The sequence below is a fragment of the Molothrus aeneus genome, chromosome 4 (assembly GCF_037042795.1).
Source record: "Molothrus aeneus isolate 106 chromosome 4, BPBGC_Maene_1.0, whole genome shotgun sequence".
Lineage (NCBI taxonomy): Eukaryota > Metazoa > Chordata > Aves > Passeriformes > Icteridae > Molothrus > Molothrus aeneus.
In genome coordinates this window covers 9252118-9270976 of record NC_089649.1, presented here as the reverse complement: position 1 = coordinate 9270976, position 18859 = coordinate 9252118, and the positions used below count along the sequence as shown (strand labels likewise).

The following is an 18859-nucleotide window of genomic DNA, read 5'->3' as shown; positions in this document are numbered from 1 at the left end:
AAATTGCTTGAAACCAATAAAACAATTCAAACCCTCAGGGAATTCTACCCCACAACTAATACACTGCTCAGCATGAGCAGAGAAGTCTCAGCTATTAGGTATCATGCACAAGGCTGTTGTAAAGCCACCTGTGAGGCACCCAGCTGTGTCCCTGGAGAACTACCTGCTGCTGCAGCCTCTGAACACTTCAAAGCCTCACTTCTTTACACTTCTCCCACGGTAAATACAGGGCTGCTACCCTGCTCCAGCAGGCAGCACGACACAGCAAAGCAGCCCTGACACAGATCCATGTCTGCCTGTCACTTCTGCTTAGCACCAGCCCTTCCAGATGCCTGTGCTGCTCTGCAGCTCACTCTGAGACCAACGAGGTGCTGCTGCCAACGCTGTCACAAAGATCTACAGCCCAGGGAGAAAACAGAGGTGCTCAATCTCTCCATTTAGTGTCTGGCCCACAGCTCCTTACAGCTGTGTAAGGAGGATTTCTGTGCCACTTGGAAATATCTCCCTGCTTGGACTCAAATTCCAGCACAAAGCAAACATAAGCAAACTATTCTGTGGGCAGTTTCCACTACATCAGGTACAGAAAGAGCTGGCTGGGCAGAAATCCTCAGGCTTTACCACAGAGAAAGCAGCATGCAAGCAAACACCACCTAAGACAGCATTTCACAAAGCCAAATTTCCTTTCTCACTTTGCTGGTGCTGGAGGGCTTGCTCATCTATCTTCCTTATCTTTATAGCATATTATAATACAATAATCTCATCCAAGATCAGAACACAAGAAGCAATAGCCTTTTATCTCTTGTCAACAGCAATGCTCCTTGAAATTCACTATCAGTTGACGACTCCCCAGTTGCAGCTGCTGAACAATGCGTGGATCCATGAGATCTCTGCAGTGCTTTACAGCACCACAGCACAAGTGCTCAGTCTCTGACACACATAATAAGCCATCCCTGCAGCTCCCTGCCACAGCACTTTAACACAAGTTGCCACCTGTCAGCCCTTTCCTCAGCAGCACGTATTTGAGTTTTATCGTCTCACAGAACACACACATAACCACGCACAGGCACACGTCACTCCTGGAACAGTCAGGAATTCCTTGACCTCATCTTGTTTTTCAGCACAAGAGCCAAGTGCCACTCGAGCCCCAGACCAACTCCCATGGTAGCAAAGTTCTACCATGACAGTTTTAACTCAAGTTTAGTAGAGGTTATCCAAGTCAATTTGAGCACCTCCCACTCACAGGCTGATAACATGATGTTGTCAAGGCCTTGAAAGTCCAGTGGACTTAGGTGTACTCAATCTAGCAGTCTTGTAGAGAAAAATGAATATGCCTCTCCAAAAATGAATCATGGCATCACAGAATGTGCTGAGCTGGAAGGGACCCACAAGGACCAAGGAGTCTGACTCCTGGCCCTGCACAGGACCAGTCCCAGGAGTCACACCATGAGCCTGAGAGCATTGTTCGAATGCTTTGTGAACTCTGTCAGGTTGGTGCTGTGACACTGCCCTGGGCAGCTGTTCCAGTGCCCAAACACCCTCTGGGTGAAGAAACTTCTCCTGACATCCAACCTAAACCTCCCTGGTTCACTTCATGCCATTTCCTTGAGTCCTGTCCCTGGTCATGAGAGGGAAGAGATCTGCACCTGCCCCTCTGCTTCCCCTCATGAGGATGTTGAAGACCACAATGTCTCTCCTCAGTCTCTTCCTATCCAAGCTGGACAGACCAAGTGACCTCAGCCACTCTTCCAGACCCTCCACCATCTTTGTGGCCCTTCTCTGGATGGCTTCTCATGGCTCAATGTCTTTTTTAAATTGTGGCACGCAAGAACTGCCCCCAGCACTGGAGGTGAGGCCACCCCGGTGCAGAGCAGAGCAGGACAATCCCCTCCCTTGCCCAGCTAGCAGTGCTGTGCCTGATGGCCCCTAGGACACAGCTGCCCCCTTGGCTGCCAGGGCACTGCTGACTCATATTCAACTTTCCCTTGACCAGGACCTCCAGGGCCCTTTTTGTGGCACTGCTTTCCAGCCTCTTATTCCCCAGTCTCTCTGTACATCCAGGGTTGCCCCATCCCAGGTGCAGAATCTTGCACTTCTCCTTACTGTCCTTCATATAGGGATTGCTCATCACAGGGATTGCTCATCTCTCTTATCTGCTGAGGTCTTGCAGGGCCCCTTTGCCCTCAAGGGAGTTGACAGCAGCTCCCAATGAAGTGTCCTCAGCACACTCACTTAGCATTCCTTTCAGCTCCATGTCCAGGCCATTTAGGAAGATGTTGAAGAGCACAGGGTGAGGAGGGAGCCCTGCAGAGCCTGGACACCAGCTGATGTCACCCCACTCCCTGTAATCCTTTGTGCCTGACCCATGAGCCAGTGGCTCACCCATCATGTAACAGGGTTATCCAGCTGTGTGTTGGACATCTTGTCCAGAAGGATCTTATGAGACACAGTGTCCAAAGCTTTGCTCAAGTCCAAAAAGATTCCATCTACTGGCTTTCCTAGACCAACCAAGTCGGTCACTCTGTTGTAGAAGGATTCAACAAGCAGGACTTTCCCCTCACAAAGCTGTGCTGGCACAAGGCTGGTTGTGTTATCCTACAACTGTTTTTCAATACCTCCCCAAATAATCTTTTCCATTATTTTACCATGATTAAATCAATCTTTTCCATGATTAGGCACTGAAGAGACACTGACAGAACTGTAGTTTCTGGGATCTTCTTTCTCTTGAAAATTGTGACAATATTTGCCAGCTTCCAGTCAGCTGGGATGTCTCAGGATTCCTGAAACCATTCAAAAATCATAAAGAAATGTTTTTCAGTGATATCAGCTAGCTCCTTGAGGATTCTGTGATGAATCCCATCAGGCCCTATGGATTTGTAGGGATCCAGCTGCAGCAACAGATCCTGCACAAGTTCAGGGTCAACTGGGAGTTGATGATTCTCACTGTCATGATCCTCCAGCTCAGGGCACTGAGACCCCCTTGGGCCACCACCAGCATTGAAGACAGGGGCAAAGAATGCATTAAACTCCTCTGCCATGTCCCTGTCCCTGTTTGTAAGGTGACCATCCTCACCCTGTAACAAGCTGATGCTATTTCAGTACTGCCTTTTGCCACTAATCTATTTAACAAAACCCTTTATTGTTCCCCACATTTCTGGCCACCTTCAACTCCACGTGAGCTTTGGCCACATGAATTCCTCCCTACAGTGGCAAGCAGCATCTCTGTGTTCTTCCCACGTCACCTGACCTTGCTGTACTCAGAATGCACCTCCCTTTTTTGGCTTACATCCAAGAGGACATCCCTGTTCAGCCCAGCCTTCTCCCTTGCCTGCTTGACTTGCAACATTCAGGAACTGCCTGCTCTTGTGCCCTTAGGAGGCAGTGTTTAAAAACTGACAAGCACTGATGGACCCCAGCAGCAGCAAAAACATTTTCCCAGGGGACTTTATTTACTAATTCCTTGAAAAGCTTTGTGGCCTGCTCTCCTTGTGTCCAGAGCTGCTGTTTTCCTGGCACTTTTCCTCCAGTCAAATGATGGTGATCATTATGGGAAGCCCCTTCCTCAGAAGTGATACCCTATCAGGCAAGATAAGCCTTTCTAATCACACTTCCAGATCTCTCCAGCAACTTCAGCACAAGCCACTCTGCCCCACTCTGAGATTAACCCTCAGGTAAGGTGCTGGTTCTTACCATCTGCCATTACTCACCAACCCTTTTTGAAAGGCACACAGTGACCAGCACACTTGCTGCTTTGCCCACATTCTGAGCACTGAGACTACATTACATTCTGTTGTTCAGTCACCATCCCTTACCCTCCTGGCAGGTTCAGATGAAAAAACAAAAAAACCTTCCTCGCTTCCTCTGCACAAAGCTCTGCACATGCAATTCCACAGTAAATGACACACACCCCCAAGGTTATGTACTCAGTAACCTTTGTGAAGGCACCCTGGGATCCATCTCAAACACTACAGGAATCCACTGGGATTCAAAGCCCTTTCCAAATCTAAGATCCTCGTCATTCAGTCAGCGCAATGGATATTGGCAAAATTCGTTTAACTTTAAAATAACATTTGTTTAGCAATGATACAATAAGGGTCTGCCTAAATTACAGAACTCTATTCTATAATCCATAGGTATTAAATCTTTCATTTCTCAGAACTCACATGAAACTCTGTAAATCTTGGAAGTATTTTTCATCTGCAAGTGTCTTCAGTTCTCCTCTAGGACACTCTGCATGTAGGAGTGTGATAATTTGATAACCCCTCCAAGAATTAATGAAAAAGCAAGCAAAGTCTGAATAAAATCATGCTTTGAATTCCTTGTTCATGGAATTCAAAGCATGATTGTTCATGTAACAGCACACAAATGTTGTGTGATGTTCATGTAACAGCACACAAACTTTCTTGGACACCAAGGAATGCCTGGATTTCACACAATATCCCTTATACAAATGCCCATGAGTTTCAGACCTTGCTCAAAAACAAGCTGTCCACATGTCAAACCAATTTATGCAAAAAGGAATGCCTTGAAGCTATAAATGGGAACTCCTCCACTGCACAACTCCATCTCACCAGGAAACAGCATATGGAATATTTAGCACAAACCACCTTTGCAGATTTACAGACCAATGAGACTAAAAAGCCAGGTGTCAAACACTGAGCAGGAAAGCTAAGACAGCTTGACTATCTAACATTTAATTAGAGTGAGACCCCAAACCATAAAGAGAAGGGTTAGCAACAGAGCAGCAAGCTGAAATGCAGTGTTACAAAATTTGCTTAAAAACTATCAAAGCCAGCCAGCAGAAAACAGGAGTGTAATGGATTTGAAGTGAACATTACTGATTTCCTTTCTAGAGGCTTTGAAGAAGGCAGCATGTACATCACAAGGCTTTTATGAAGGGCCTGGCTAATATGAATGCCCATTATAGCTGCTGTACTGCACTATCTGGAAGGCCACAGGAACAAACAAGCTCTGCCAGGTGAGCAAAGAAGAAAAGCTTTCAGCAGCAAAAACTCTTAGGCACTTCCCCAAGCCTCCTCTCTCAACACCATTCCTCTGTATTTAGACAAAAGTTCAAAATGCAGAGCAATGCCTGCAGTCATTTTTCATTCAATTATATTTCACGGGTAAGATGTTCAAAAGTGACCTCTAATTTCAGAAAATGAAATCCCTGAGAACATGCTCAGATATCCAGGGACTCACTTCAGAACTGCCAGGCAAAACTGGCACTGACACCTCCTGCCCAGTGCTTCAAATATGCTATTTTGGCTTTGAGTTGAAATGAGGATTTAGAATTTTGATTCTAAGGGGACACAGCTTAACAAGTTCTAGTAGTTAGGTTGAAGTACATGAAATAAATACTTTTGGGAGCTTAGCTTTAGGAAAAGAATCAAGTCTGAGGGCAAAGAAGTGATGAGGAAAGCAAGGGTGCTGACTTTAAGCTGCAAGTCTTTAAAATTCTGCAAAAAACACATAAACACCCACTCTAAAATATCTTACATGAGTCAGTAAATACATGTACATACTCCAGGACTGCAACCATGCTGTTGAGCTTTCTTCTCTGCTCTATTCTGCCCCTAAATGAAAGCCATTCTCCCTTCTTTCATCTCACAAGATGAGAGCACCTTTTCCTCCCTCTGAAGAACTACTGTATCTCCAGAATAATGTATTTTTAGCACTTGGGTATGAGCTTTGTTTCCTTGAGACTACCAAGGAAACTGATTCAGTTCAGCGATCCAATGAAAAACAACTTTTTTTTTTTTTAATAAATTCCATTATTAGTGGCATCATTATTACTATTACATTCCAAATATTCAGGATCCTGAGCTCAAGAGAATAAAATGTAGATTTCAAAATATTTTCCAAGTTGCACAAGCCTAGCCCAAAAAATCACCATCATTCAGGTTAGCCCAACCACATTTCCTCAGTGACCCTCATGATGAATTTGAGATGCCTGATCACAGCCTAGTAAAGCATGGTATGCAAAAATCAGCTGCAGAACTGCAGCAGCTGGAGGCACAACCCTCATTTAGGATGAGGGAGAGCAAGGCTGAGCCCTAAGCTCAAAAACCACGAAGCAACAAGTCCACTGGAGGGTCAAGAAACACCACTGACTGAAAGGGAAGCAGGTGTTTGCCAACAGGATTCCAAGCAGGAATTGATTCAAATTGCAGCTTTTCAATTAGATGATGTCTCTTTGAAACACCCAGAATAGTCAAATGTAATTGTTGTCCCAGAATAGTCAAATTTAATTGTTGTCAGGCTCTGGAAACTGTGAGAAGGAAAAACAGCTTGTGAAAAACTTGAAGCCTTCAATACAGACCCTAAAAAATCAGTAGAAATTTTTATATTTTTTGGGGGGGAAAAACTTGAAGCCTTTGATACATACCACAAAAAATGAAGAGAAATTTTCATATTTTTGGGGGGGCAAACTTGCTTCCCCTTCTAAGACTACTGTAAGTACAGTGGATCAGAGATACTACTGGCAAAGTAAGAATACAGAAACAAACATAGTGAAGAGTAATCAGTAATTCTACCAAAGGCAAGAGAGATCCTGTGAAGGTGAAACCTGTAAGGGGACACCCTTGACATTCAAAGATAGTTGCAAGGAACCACTGGTATCTCCTGTAACAGGAAAAGAGGAAAGGACCTAAGCTAAGTCAGTCATTCTTTTCAGGGAAGTCTGAATGACAAAAAGCCTTGGAAGTGCTGACCCCACATTAAACATTCCTCCTGAACATGTATATAGAAATAGAATGAGTATGCAGGAACCTGTATCTTAATTCACCCAGTAACAAGAGGCAAAAAAAAAAAAAAAAAAAGAAAAAAACCATAATCAACATAATCAAGGAAAGAACAAGTGTAATGCAAAGGAAATGGTATATGTTTCAAATAATATTTGAAAACACTTTTAAAATCTCACTACCTTTGCCATGCAATTCATTCAGTGAAGTCATTTGCAATAACCAGGCTTTAAAATAGATATATCATAAAAGGGTAGAAGGTTTCCTTTTCTTTTCCAAACTCATTTTCTTATATCATGATCTATGGAACAGATATTGTGGAAAATATAATTCACTAAGTTGATAGCTCTATTCCAAACAGTCATACATCAAGTGACATTACAAACAAGCACTGTAATCAGCAACAGGTCAGTCAATTGTATCTATTTCAGAACTTCAATTCCAAGATTAACTGCTTCATATTTTATTTGGTAAAAGCTGTTACACAAGGCACATGAAGAGATCAAAGGCTTAAAAAAAAACAGCTAAGAGAGTGAAAATAAAGACTATTATTAATATGAAACACTGTTTTATAAAGCTGCTAGGGAATGAAAAAAGGGTAAGACTAAATTTTAATGGAAGATATCATGTTTGTTGCTACTTGTTTATCTTACAATAAAAACACAGCTTTGTTTCTGGGAAGTACCCATCACCTTTAAGGAAGTACACAGATTTCAATTTTCATAACCTCAACTAAACTTCTGACCAATAAAAACATGTCTGGTTTGTTTGGGGCTTCTTCCTCCAAAATCTGCAGGTAGCTCTCCAAAACCAAGCCAAATTCCTCACCTCTAACAGATTTTGCCCAATCCTTATTTGGATTAATTCCTAATCAGCCTGCTAGTTCTTACCTTCTCTAATCCCTTCACCTTTACTACTTGATTTCAGCACCAGTTTGCCCAGGGTTGTTTAGAGAGGCAGCTTTGGCCATACCTGAGCAGATCCCAGGCAGCACAGACACACCTATGAAATGCATGCAGGTGAAGCAGTCACCTACATGGAGCCACAGTGTACCACAGGGGTAAATTCTCAGAGTGAAGCTTTTCAAAAGCACCTAGGAAACCACCCCAGTCATTTTCAGACTGAAATTTTAGAAAAAAAAAACCCAGGCTTGAAGATGTGCATCCAGATAGGTCAAATTAAAACCACAAAAACCTCTCTGACAACTGGCTAAGCTGCAGTATTGCCAAGTGCAATTTACTTGCTCATTTGGGCAAATAAGACACCTTGGCACATTCCCTAAACTGGTATTTTGTCCCTCCCCCCCCACCCCTTATTTTTTCTGCTTAAATGAAAGATTATCAGTGCCTGGAATCCACACACAAGACAGAGAGAGATACCACAGTGTGTGCTAGTTACAGCAGTACAAGAACAGTTAAAAACCTTAAATATGCTCTGTATCCAAATCAGTGATTTGCTGAATTCAAATTCTTGTAAGCAATTCCTCAAAGAAAATCTTCAAATGCAGTGAGGAAAAACATTTATGGTCTGTAATTCTTTTTTGCTTAAGCACTATACTTTCCCACTGTGTAAGAGGGTGTGAGAAGACCAAAGCAAATTTCAAATCCTTATGCAAACTTCTATGGGCAATGTCAGCAGATTGTCTCCATGCTCACTCTGTCCTTATGATGATTAAATTATGCTGCTTGCCAAGATTTCCAAGATGACCACTGACTTTTGGTGGGACATGAATTTGTAGAGAATTTTTCAAGTTTGATAGAAGGTTTATATTGTATAGCAAATGACATTATGAACAAGCGCTGTAAGAAGTAACAGGTCAGTCAATTGTATCTATTTCAGAACTTCAGAAATTCCAAGATTAACTGCTTCATATTTTAACGGGTAAAAGCTCTTCTTTTATTTTATTCTCTAAAACTACATGTTTTAGTTTAGCTCTTGTTTTATCTTATTCACTAAGATGTCAGTTCAATGGGGGGATCCTGGATCTCCTGTCCAGCTGTGCTCAGAATGACTGGGCTCAAAACCTCAGATCCTTACAACACACATTGCTCCCAGCTCAACCAATATGCAGAATGCCTCTGGCACATGGAACACTGCGTTAGGACACGTTTTCCAGCTCGTAACCTCCTGCACTCTACACCAAAGGAGCACTTACTGCCATTGTCGTCAGAGTCCTCACTGCTGCTAGGAAGCCGATGTCGTTTCATGATCTCCCCGGGAAACAGCAGGCAGCCTGGGAAGCAATGAGACAGCACTTAACCCCAGGTAATGACACACACTCAGCAGCTTGTGCTTCTGATGGCATGCGAGCATTTACAGCACACAAAGGAAAACAAACAACTCCAACAGCAGCTGAAAGATGAACAGGGAGCCTCTCAAGGGTGCTTAATTAGGCTGTGATCCTATGAGCAGGTGAACAGCGCTGGAGAGTGGAAAGGACAGTCCCACTGATGCTTTCCCCCCACCAAAAAGCTGAGTTTTGTCCTGAGAGGCGTTAAAATCACTCAATATCCCCGGCCAATGTGCTTAACTTCTCCTGCCTATTCTGCCACTAGATTTGCAATACAATAACGTTTTTACTGCTTGTGTCAATATTTACTTTGGCTAATATATTTTTGGAGCAATTTTGTTCCTGTTTAAAGCGGCAGATTTACGAAATCGGAGATTAAAGTCATCCACTTACACATAAAAGACAAAACATCAGCAGTAGCAAGCCCAGTTTTCCCAGATTAACTAAACGTGCATCATCTATGCCCTGGAAAGCACCGCCCTCTAAGATGAGAGTTAGTTCCTCCTGCAGGGACATTTCTAGAGCCATGCCTAACACTAACTGTTCTTTGGGAGTAAGATTATTCAGATCATTATTCAGAGGTTCCTTTGAAATGCCAGATTTCTACCAAAATACCAAATTCATGGGCACGTGGGGCTGTGATAAAAAGGCCAAAAGTTCCAAATCTTTTTAAGTGGTGTTCTCATGGCACTGACATTTTCACGTGTATTCACTGTGGAACAAAGCCAAATTCAGTAAAAACAAGGAAGCTGTAAATAGCTAGTCAGTGTTTACATGTAAAAAGCTATTAAAAAGTGCAAGTTGAAGAGCAGATAAAGACATGACAAGTCCAAAAAGGCATATCTACCATAAGTTAAACTGACAAGGACTCTAGATGCACATCAAAACCCCTGAGTCTTTGCTTACCACGTATCAATCCTGGTATCAGCAAGGTCCAGGCACTCTGCTAACAGCAAATCCCTCATACCCACCTCTGCACACTGATTTGGAGATCAGATGCCAAAATATTCCTTTTCTTCTACCTAAGTGCAGAAAATGTAACCTTATTTCCATGTGAGCTCAGACTTCCTCAAACCCTCTGAACAAAACTCCTTGCACTGGTCCTTCAATGTAAGAATTAACTGCTCCAACTTTGTTCACTGAGAGCACAGCTCATTGTAAGAAATTCAGTAATGCCTTCAATTTTTATAAGGCTGATTCCCAAAATAAGAAAACCCAAAAAACCTAACAAAGCCTGACACTATTTACAATAAAGCACCAAAATATCTGCTTCCAGAGAAGTTAATACAGTTCTAAGAGCATGAGCATTGCAGGATTGCCTCCTTTTTCATATTATACCTGCAAACAGAGTTGGGGGGAAGCCTCCCTTCCACAGACTGACTTTTCAGAGTGGGATTTAATACACCTGTCATTGAAACATGTAACAGTTTTGAACCGCAAACTTTGCTCACTAAAGAGAAGCTGAATGGTTCACATCACCAAGACCTTTTGTCACCCCTTCATAAAGTAAAAGTTCACATACAGTGTCTGATGCCAGAGAATAAAGAATCATCAGTGGCAGCCTCTTACAGGGCTAGAAGAATTCTCTCCAAAAATTGCTTTGAAGCAGGCCAGAACTTTGTGTGTATGGGAGATGGAAATGCTGCCAGTGGATAAATACCCACACCAGCCAGGACCATCAAAACCCAGTGAATACAGATCTGGTATAAATTTAAGAGATCCTGAGCCAAGTTCCTATACAGTCACTTAGAAAGACAGAAAGCCAATATTCAGATTCAAAACAGGCTAAGACAGAGCTGAAAAATCAATTAGTTCTTACAAGGCCAAAACTAGAGGGATGAATATCTACCTGTAAGGTACTTTTTCTATTAATTCACATATTAATAACAGCAACGTAAAAGAAGATATTCTTTTCTTATCAAAAATCTCCCATAAACAAAGTAAAGAAAACTTGGAAGAAAATTCAGGAAATTTGTTCTGTCTCAGAAGTGTAATTTGTGTATTTCTGGTTCACTTCTTGGTTTATTTCCCACATGGACTGAAAAGCACAATACACTGTTAAGCAAAACAACAGAGTTTATGTACACTAAGACACACCTGTGAACTTGCAACAAACAAGAAAATTTGGAGTTCTGCTCCTTTACATCTTTCTGGACAAGTGTATTTTGAGTTGATCTTCTCCTAACATACTTTCTGCAAATTCAAAAAAAATAAGGAAAGAGACAGAACCTTCTTCTTCCTACCACGTGTCTTTAAAAAACAAACCCAACATCTCCTTTTTGGTTGCTGTTTAAAGGAAAGACTGGTAATCACACCTCCCACAGTTTAAGCACTCTCCAGAGCTTTTCAGGAAATAATCCAGAGCAGAAGCCACTTTCCTGAGCACAGAGTATTGGATAAGGCAGCTAATTTCCTTGTCCACTCTAGTCAGGCATCTCAAGTTGGCCACACTGAAAAGCCTGTGTTCTCAATAGTATCATTAAAAGAAATATCCCATTTGATGAAGCTCCTGGGAGATTGTTTTATAGATCTGTGTGGGAAAAAAAAAATTAAACTTAGAGATCTCATTTTCCCATCCTTGAGCCTAACCTGAATTTACAGGGAGCTAAATCACGGATGAGAAAAGAGCATTTGGCTTCTTAGAGCAAGACTCAAACCTCGTAAGATTAACCCCCTGGAACTTCAGTCATTAGAAGAACAGCTTTTTTTCAACCTCTAAAATAATTTTAAACTGCTACCAGCAGATGTTCATATCTAACACATGTTCTAGAGATAACACTGGAACAGCTAGCAAGATTTACAACCATGCAGATTGAAATGCTACTGGTTTCTGTCAGGTGGTGGTGACTCAAAGTCACACAAGAAACATGTTAAAAAGTGCACATTAAAAACAAACATGGGTTATGGATAGTGAGTTAGATGCAGACTGATGCTGCAAGTTTTTGCCCTGTTCCAGCAGGCAGACACCACGATCACTATGCCTGTAAGCAAAGAGAATTCCCATGTAAGCATAAAACCAGCAAAACATTTGAGGCCAGCTTTAATACCAGGAGCCAAAGCTATGCACCCCAGCCTGCAACACTTGCAGGGCAGGAAGAGACACCCAGATGACTGAGCTCAATTCCTAAGTGCCTGCAATCACATAATTGCTGTCCAGCCCTGAAGTTCCCACAAAAATCCACTGCAGCCACCCCGGCCACAGAACGAGCTCCCAAACCCCTTCTCAGAATGAACAAAAGGATGAATGTGTCTTTCTCTGAAGAGAGGACACAGTCAGCCAAGCAGTGTTTGTGGGTGAACCCTGGGTCTTCCATCAAACATTTCTGTTTTTCCCAAATTCTTACACCAGCCCACAAGGGTGTTTGCCCAGCACACTGTTCACCTAAAGGGAAAGCCCAGCACTCCAAAAGCTGCTGCAGTCCAACAACCCTAAGCTGACAAAGGCTGCCTCACCAAGCCACACCCTCGGTCAGTTTCCAGTGACTCCTGTGAATTCCTAATAATTCAACAACTCTTATATATAAACTTTCAGTTTCATTTCCTAGAAAGAGGATTGTTCCTTTTTATAAAAGCATCCTTTCAGAAATCAGTCAGACCAAAACACAGCATGCTGATCATGTTTTCTCCTGACACTCCAGTGTAACATCCACCAATTTATTGGGGAGGAACCAAACTGAGCTCAGGCTAATGCCAGCTTTCAGCCAAACACAGCTTTTGAGAAACAGCCACGATTCTGCTGGCAATGTTACTCCAATTCCACAGGCAGCAAAGCATCCGAGAGCACTTCATGCAGTCACACCACCATGATAAATGCACCAACAGGACACAGACCATGCCTTTTTAGTCCCCAGCCACCCTCAGATGAGCTGGCCACACCAGGGCAGCACTGGTGAGGCCAAGCATAGCTTACAGCATGCCCTACTCTGCTGCTCCAGAGGCTGAAGGTGCTGCTCTGCTTTACAGAAACACATCACCAGTTGCTTTTCCATCCTTTTTAATCCTGCTTGCTCCGCAAGTTAAGCTCTGAGTTTTGCTCAACGATTAGATACAAACTTTAAACATAAGAATGTAACTCTGGATTTCCATGGTGCCTTTGCTCAAATTGTTTTTGAAGGCAAAATTACACCACCTGAAACCGACTTCCGTATTTTGGAGAGCGTGGGAGGCCTTTTTCAAAACACTTGTAAATGCTGCTCAAATGAAATGACTGGCCAATAATCCAATATAATCAATGTCAGGCCACACAAGAGCATTTGAATTTACATATCCTTGTGGAGCTGGGCAACAAACACCTCAATCTATACAAATAACCAGATGCAGGTAGGCATAGAGACTTGGCTGTCCACTTCCCAGTATTTGATGCCAGATGCAGTGCAATGGGTTAGACTCAGCACCCTGACACAGCACAGCAAATTCACTATTTTTAGCAGTGTCATTACCATGCTACTCCATCCTTACCTCTCCAAGAGATAAATTAACAACAAAACTCTAAGACCCCACTGGACATTGATGTCCAGTGACCTTTCCTTTTTTCTCCCACACCGGAGTGCCAGGAGTTGCACTGATAAGAGTGTAAAAAATGCAAAGAGCAGAAATCCAGACACTACCCCATGAAACTGGAACAACAGCATGCACACACACACCTCCATGTGCCAGATACCATGTGCACAGTTAAGAACCCCACATGCATCTTCACTCAGTTTGACCTCAAGTAGAGAGGCAATCAAAGAGAAAGATGTAAAGTGTGTCAGTCCTTGTTATGCAAAGCTAAGCAGAACCAGATTGTAAAAAAAAAAAATTATACGTGGGAAAATCTACATCCTCAGGTCAAAGGTTTTCCACAGCACAATTCTTAGTGAAGTATTTTCAAGGGCTGCATAAACCCCTGGGTAAAAGAGTGTATAATTCAAACTCTGACAGACAATTAACTGTAACCATGTTAACGGGTGTCACTGTAACAAACTGCACCGAACAGCTGCAGAGACAGAATGGGAAGAAAGCAGAGTTATGACAGATGTACAGCCTGAAGACAAACTGAAAAACTGCCTTTTCCTCAAAGTAACCCACTAACTGCAATGAAACGAAGACCCAATTATCTCTAGTACACAAGAAATTGCTTCAGAACACCTATTGTACAAATGGAAGTGAAGTGTGACACAGCTTAATAAAATGGGTAGAAGATGCAGCCATTTGGCTTCTGTTATTGGGCTCTTTTTAAATAGCTTATTTATAACACCACCCCTTGTTCACTGACACCTGACACCACAAGAAGCTTTTTGGCTTCTACCCTAGACCTAAAACAAAACAAAACAAAACAAAAAAAAAAAAAAAAAGGAAGCACATCAGAAATAAGCTGCATTACTCAAATCCAGCTAAAACTTTTAAATTCCATTATGGAGCACCATCCACAGTGCAAAGAGTCACAGACCTTAAATCTGGAGGATAAAAATCTTCCAAGTCTCATGAAACAAAGAAGTACTTGGCAAACAAGGCCAACAGTTGTTCTCCACAGGGAATATTTCTACCAAATTCAGCACACCTATTCAAAATTTATCAATACATGAAAAAAGCACAATTTGGCCATATCAACCCAACACTTCTCAGGAATCCATGTGCTCATTTATGCACCTGTGCAAGCCAGCTCATAATGTCAACTTCCTACCTGAGCAGTGACAGCAAATTATTCCCAAAGTGTGGGGGAGTGAGTGAAACTGACCATCCAAAATCTTGAGCAATGCATAAACTGGGTTCCAAGAATTAATGCAACCCAACCTGCACCCTCTGCAGTTCATCTCTTCCACCTTGGTCATCTCCAGCTGAAAACAGGAGCATGAAGCAGCAGTACTAAACACATGGAGAAATCATTTGAGGAAACACTGGAAGTTTGGTTTTTTTTACTAGTTCTGTGAATTGGGAACGAAACCAGAGAAGCTGGAAGGGAAATCTGCAGCTGTGAGAGGAAAGGGGAGTTTATTATTATTATTTTATTTTAAACATATGTATTAAACATAGCTCAAAAGCAGGGAGCAAGTGGTATCTGAAGCCAGAGGGAAAATCCTGCCACTAAAACATACAGTCCTTGCTGTTTCAACAATATCCCACTGAGTGTGAGAAACCTCTAGAAATAGAATCATAACAAGCATATTTTGGCATAACTTTAATGAAGGTTTTAGGTTTCCAAGTGTGGGCAGCTTCTGACTTAGTCAAAAGACAGCACCTGCTTCAAAAGGAAATTATTCCAAATAACAGCTAAATGTTTCTCAGAAAAATGGGGCTGGCATAAAAGCATCTTCAGCCTTTGACATTAAAACGTCAACTAAGACGTGTTGCTAAATCCTGCTGGAATTTCTGATACTTCCACGGCCTGTTTCACTGGGAAGGGGTGGGGGGGCTGACAGATCTCAGGATGCCCTGGCTCTCACCTGCCGGTGAACCTAATAAACTTTCTCAGAATGAGCCGATCAGCCGGAGAGGGCCGGCAGGAGAAGTTGGCCGGGGGGCAGGCGCTGCTCGCAGGTGCGCTGAGCCCCGGCCGCCGCGGGCTCGGAGCCGCTTCCCGCAGGCTGAGAGCAGCCGAGCCTTCGGGAGACACTTCCAAAGCCGCACTCACGCCGACCGCCGGCTGCAGCCCGGCTGGCTGCTGCTCAGGGCGGCTCTCCTCATCCTCCTCCTCCGGCAGCGATCCCATCTCGGCTCCGGCCCCGCGCCCGCCCAGGGCTGGCGGCAGCGACCCCGGAGCCACCGGGGCACGGCCGGCTGAGGTCACGGATCAGCCTCCGTCCGGGCTACACCTCCCCCGCGGGGGTGGCACCTCCCCGGCCAGCTGCACGGCCGCCGGCTTCCAGGGGAAACAGCCCGGCTCGCCCCCTCCTTCTCCTCCCTCCCGGCTGCCGCTCCTCCCCGCCGCCGGCCGCACCAATCCGCTCGGCCACGGCTGCAAATCAAACTTGGTGCCCCCGGCTCCGCCGCCTGTGGCTCAAAGCGCTGTCAACTGCCCAAAACGGCCGCGGCACCTTCCCCGCCCGCCCCCGCGGCCACGCTGCCACGGAGGGGGTGGACGGGACGGCGGATGGAGCGGCAGCTCGGAGACGAGCTCATTTTCTCTGTCCGTCTCTCCTCCCACTCCCAGACAGTTCTGGAAACTGTGTTATCACCTCTTGTCACAGGAAACCAACCAGCAGGCGGTGCAAACAAACAAACACCCTTTGCCTCCACCCTTCCCAAAATCATCCTATCGGGAACGAACGGGCGGGCGCGAACGGGAAGGGAAAAGCAAATAATAAAAAAAAAATTCCGCAAATAAAACCGAAACAACAAAACATTCCCCCCTCCACACCTACCCCTCAAAAAAAAAAAAAAAACCAAAAAAAAAACAACAAACCCAAACAGCACCAAAATTCTCCTGGGAGCTGGCGACTACGCGAGCCCAGGGGCGGGCAGGGTGGCTTTGTCTAAGAGGAACAAGTGGAATGATGGCTGGAGCCGCACTCACCTCCCCGGGGAGAGCGGCCCGTTACACAGCAATGCCGCAGCCCCGCTCCGTCCTGCTCGCCAGGCACCGGGGCAAGAGCCGAACCGCGGAGCTGCCCCGACCGCCGCCCGAGCAAGTTGGGGCGTTCGCCGCCGCTCCCCACGCTCCCCCCGCGATGTTACGGTCGCGCCCCAACACCGCCGGCCGCCTTTCCGCTCCCTCGCCCACAAACTCCGGCGCGGCCACGCGGGTTCCCCCCTCGGCCTGCGCCGGGAGCCAGCGCCGTGAGGGGGCCGGGCCCCCCCGCGTCCTGCCCAAGTTCTGTGCGCGCCCCCCGCGCCGCAGCTCCCGCGGCCGGGCCCGGGCGCGGCGGGGTCGCCGTGCACCTGCCGGCCGCTGCCCCGATGCCGCCCCGCGCATTTCCCCGCCTTTTCCCACTCTCAAACACGTGCGCTTCGGGGCTCGGGCAAGTTGCTCTCCAGCGGGAGACGCCGCGCACCCGTCTGGGGGGACGGGGCCAGCTCTGACAGCCCGGCGCTCCGCGCCTCCAGCGCCCATGGAGCGGGAGGCAGATCGGCTGCAGCTCTCCCGCTCCGAAAGGCAACTTCTCTTTAATTTCACCGATGAGCAGTTTTTAAGCTTTCCAAGCATTTTTACCCCCCCCCCCCCAGCCAAATCCAAGTGCGACTGGGGGGGGGGGGGGGGGGGAAGCAAAGCTGCTCCCTCACACCGAACACCTCCTCTCCCACGCACACCGCTCCCCGCCCGCGGCGAGAGGCGACGGCTCTCGTGGGCATCTGGGTAACACGGTGCCACACAGTGGCCATGGCTCTCTCTCCCCCACCCCCTTCCTACACATCAGTATCCGAGCAAGACTTGCGCTCTGCCATTGCCATCTGGCTACCAAGTTGCTCCAACGCTCCCTACTTTCCGCGGCGGGCGATACCCGGCGCTGCCCCCGCGGCGCAGCCTGCAGCGACGCCTGGGGCGCAGGGCCGGCGGCACGGCACGGCGCGGCACGGCACGGCGCAGATCGGCACGGCACGGAACACCGGCGGCTGGCTCGCTTGGCCGCTGCACCTGGGCAGCTGCGCGGTGCAGCGGAACAAAAAGGGAGCCGGAGCCGGCACCGGGCGGCAGCGCTGCCTCCCCTCCCGCCTCCGCCCGCCACAGCCCTGCACAAGTTGCTTGTGGGATAGCGGAGCCGCAACTCGGCCGCCTCCCCTCGCCCCGTACCGAGCGGCGCGGCTCTTGGCGCCATGTTAATGACGTACTATCTTATTTCCACTAGGCAGCGACCTTCGGCACGAAACTGCTCTCCCGCCGCCTCCGGAGCGACAAAAAAACCCCATCAAATATGGCTGTGCTGGCGGCTCCGCGGCTGGCGCTGCGGCGGGCACGGTTACCTGCTGGCGGCGGCGCGGCGGCGGCGAGGGCGGGCGGCGCGGCCGGGCTCCCCCTGCGCGGAGGGCTCGGGGCCGCCGCATGAGTTCGGGCAGCGGGCACGGAGAGCGGCTCGCTGCGCCACACACACGCACAACACACACACACTCACTCTCTCTCACACACAGATTCCCTCTGACTGACGTTTGTACTTGTTATGGAGGAAGGACTCCGTGAATCAAACTCGTTTCTGGGTCACTGCTGCCACAGGGGGGAGCTGCTTTAATCCCCTGCCAAAACTGGAAGGCGAGGGGAAGGGGGGAGCAATAATAATAATAATGCAGCGCCGGCGTGGGGAGGCGGCGGCGCGGCCCCGGGGGAGCCGCCGTTAACTCTTGGCGTGCCCGGCCGCACCGTGCGGGGCTCCCGCCGCCCCTCGCCGCCGCCGGAGCCCCCGGGGGAGCGCGGCCGCCCGGCTCCCGCCGCCTCCCGCTCGTGTTCCAGCGGGCTGGAAAATGCGGATGGGCGGCTGGGAAATGATACGTGTCTGCACCCGCATCCCGCCCGCGGCACTGCTGGCCTTACCCTGCAACCATTAAGGCTTCTCTCCGAAAGATTTAAGGCGATTTCGCAAGCAGGAATTGTAACGCTGCACTGGCTCCCCGCGCAGAACGCGTGAGTCACTATTTGTCAAGCAGAGAAACTGAGGGTACCAAGAGTTAAACGCCGTGGCCACATGGGTAGCGCATAATTGCCGGGGCAAGAATAAAACTGCACGCTCCCTATTCTCAGCCCCCAGCGTTATCCCTCTGGCTCGTTAACTTTGATACTTCTCAAAGACTAGAAAGAGCCAACACAATCTGCGGTTCAGTTCACATCTCTCTAGCAGGAGAGGAAATTATCTTAAATTGGCACCAAATGACATACTAAACTTCCCATTACCTAAAAAGCGTGTTTGAATGCAGATTTCCTTAT

General features: G+C 46.6%; 1 protein-coding gene across 1 annotated transcript in view; it reads right to left on the bottom strand.

Moving 5' to 3' along the window:
• Positions 1-16636, bottom strand: part of JADE1 (jade family PHD finger 1) — a 43427-nt gene extending 26791 nt beyond the window's left edge. The window contains exons 1-2 of the mRNA XM_066547928.1: positions 16523-16636; positions 8896-8973 (exon numbers count right to left, since the gene is read on the bottom strand). Of these exons, the coding sequence (XP_066404025.1) occupies positions 8896-8947 (52 nt within the window). The 5' untranslated portion in view covers positions 8948-8973; positions 16523-16636. The remainder of the gene's footprint in view (positions 1-8895; positions 8974-16522) is intronic.
• Between the last annotated feature and the right edge of the window lie 2223 nt (positions 16637-18859).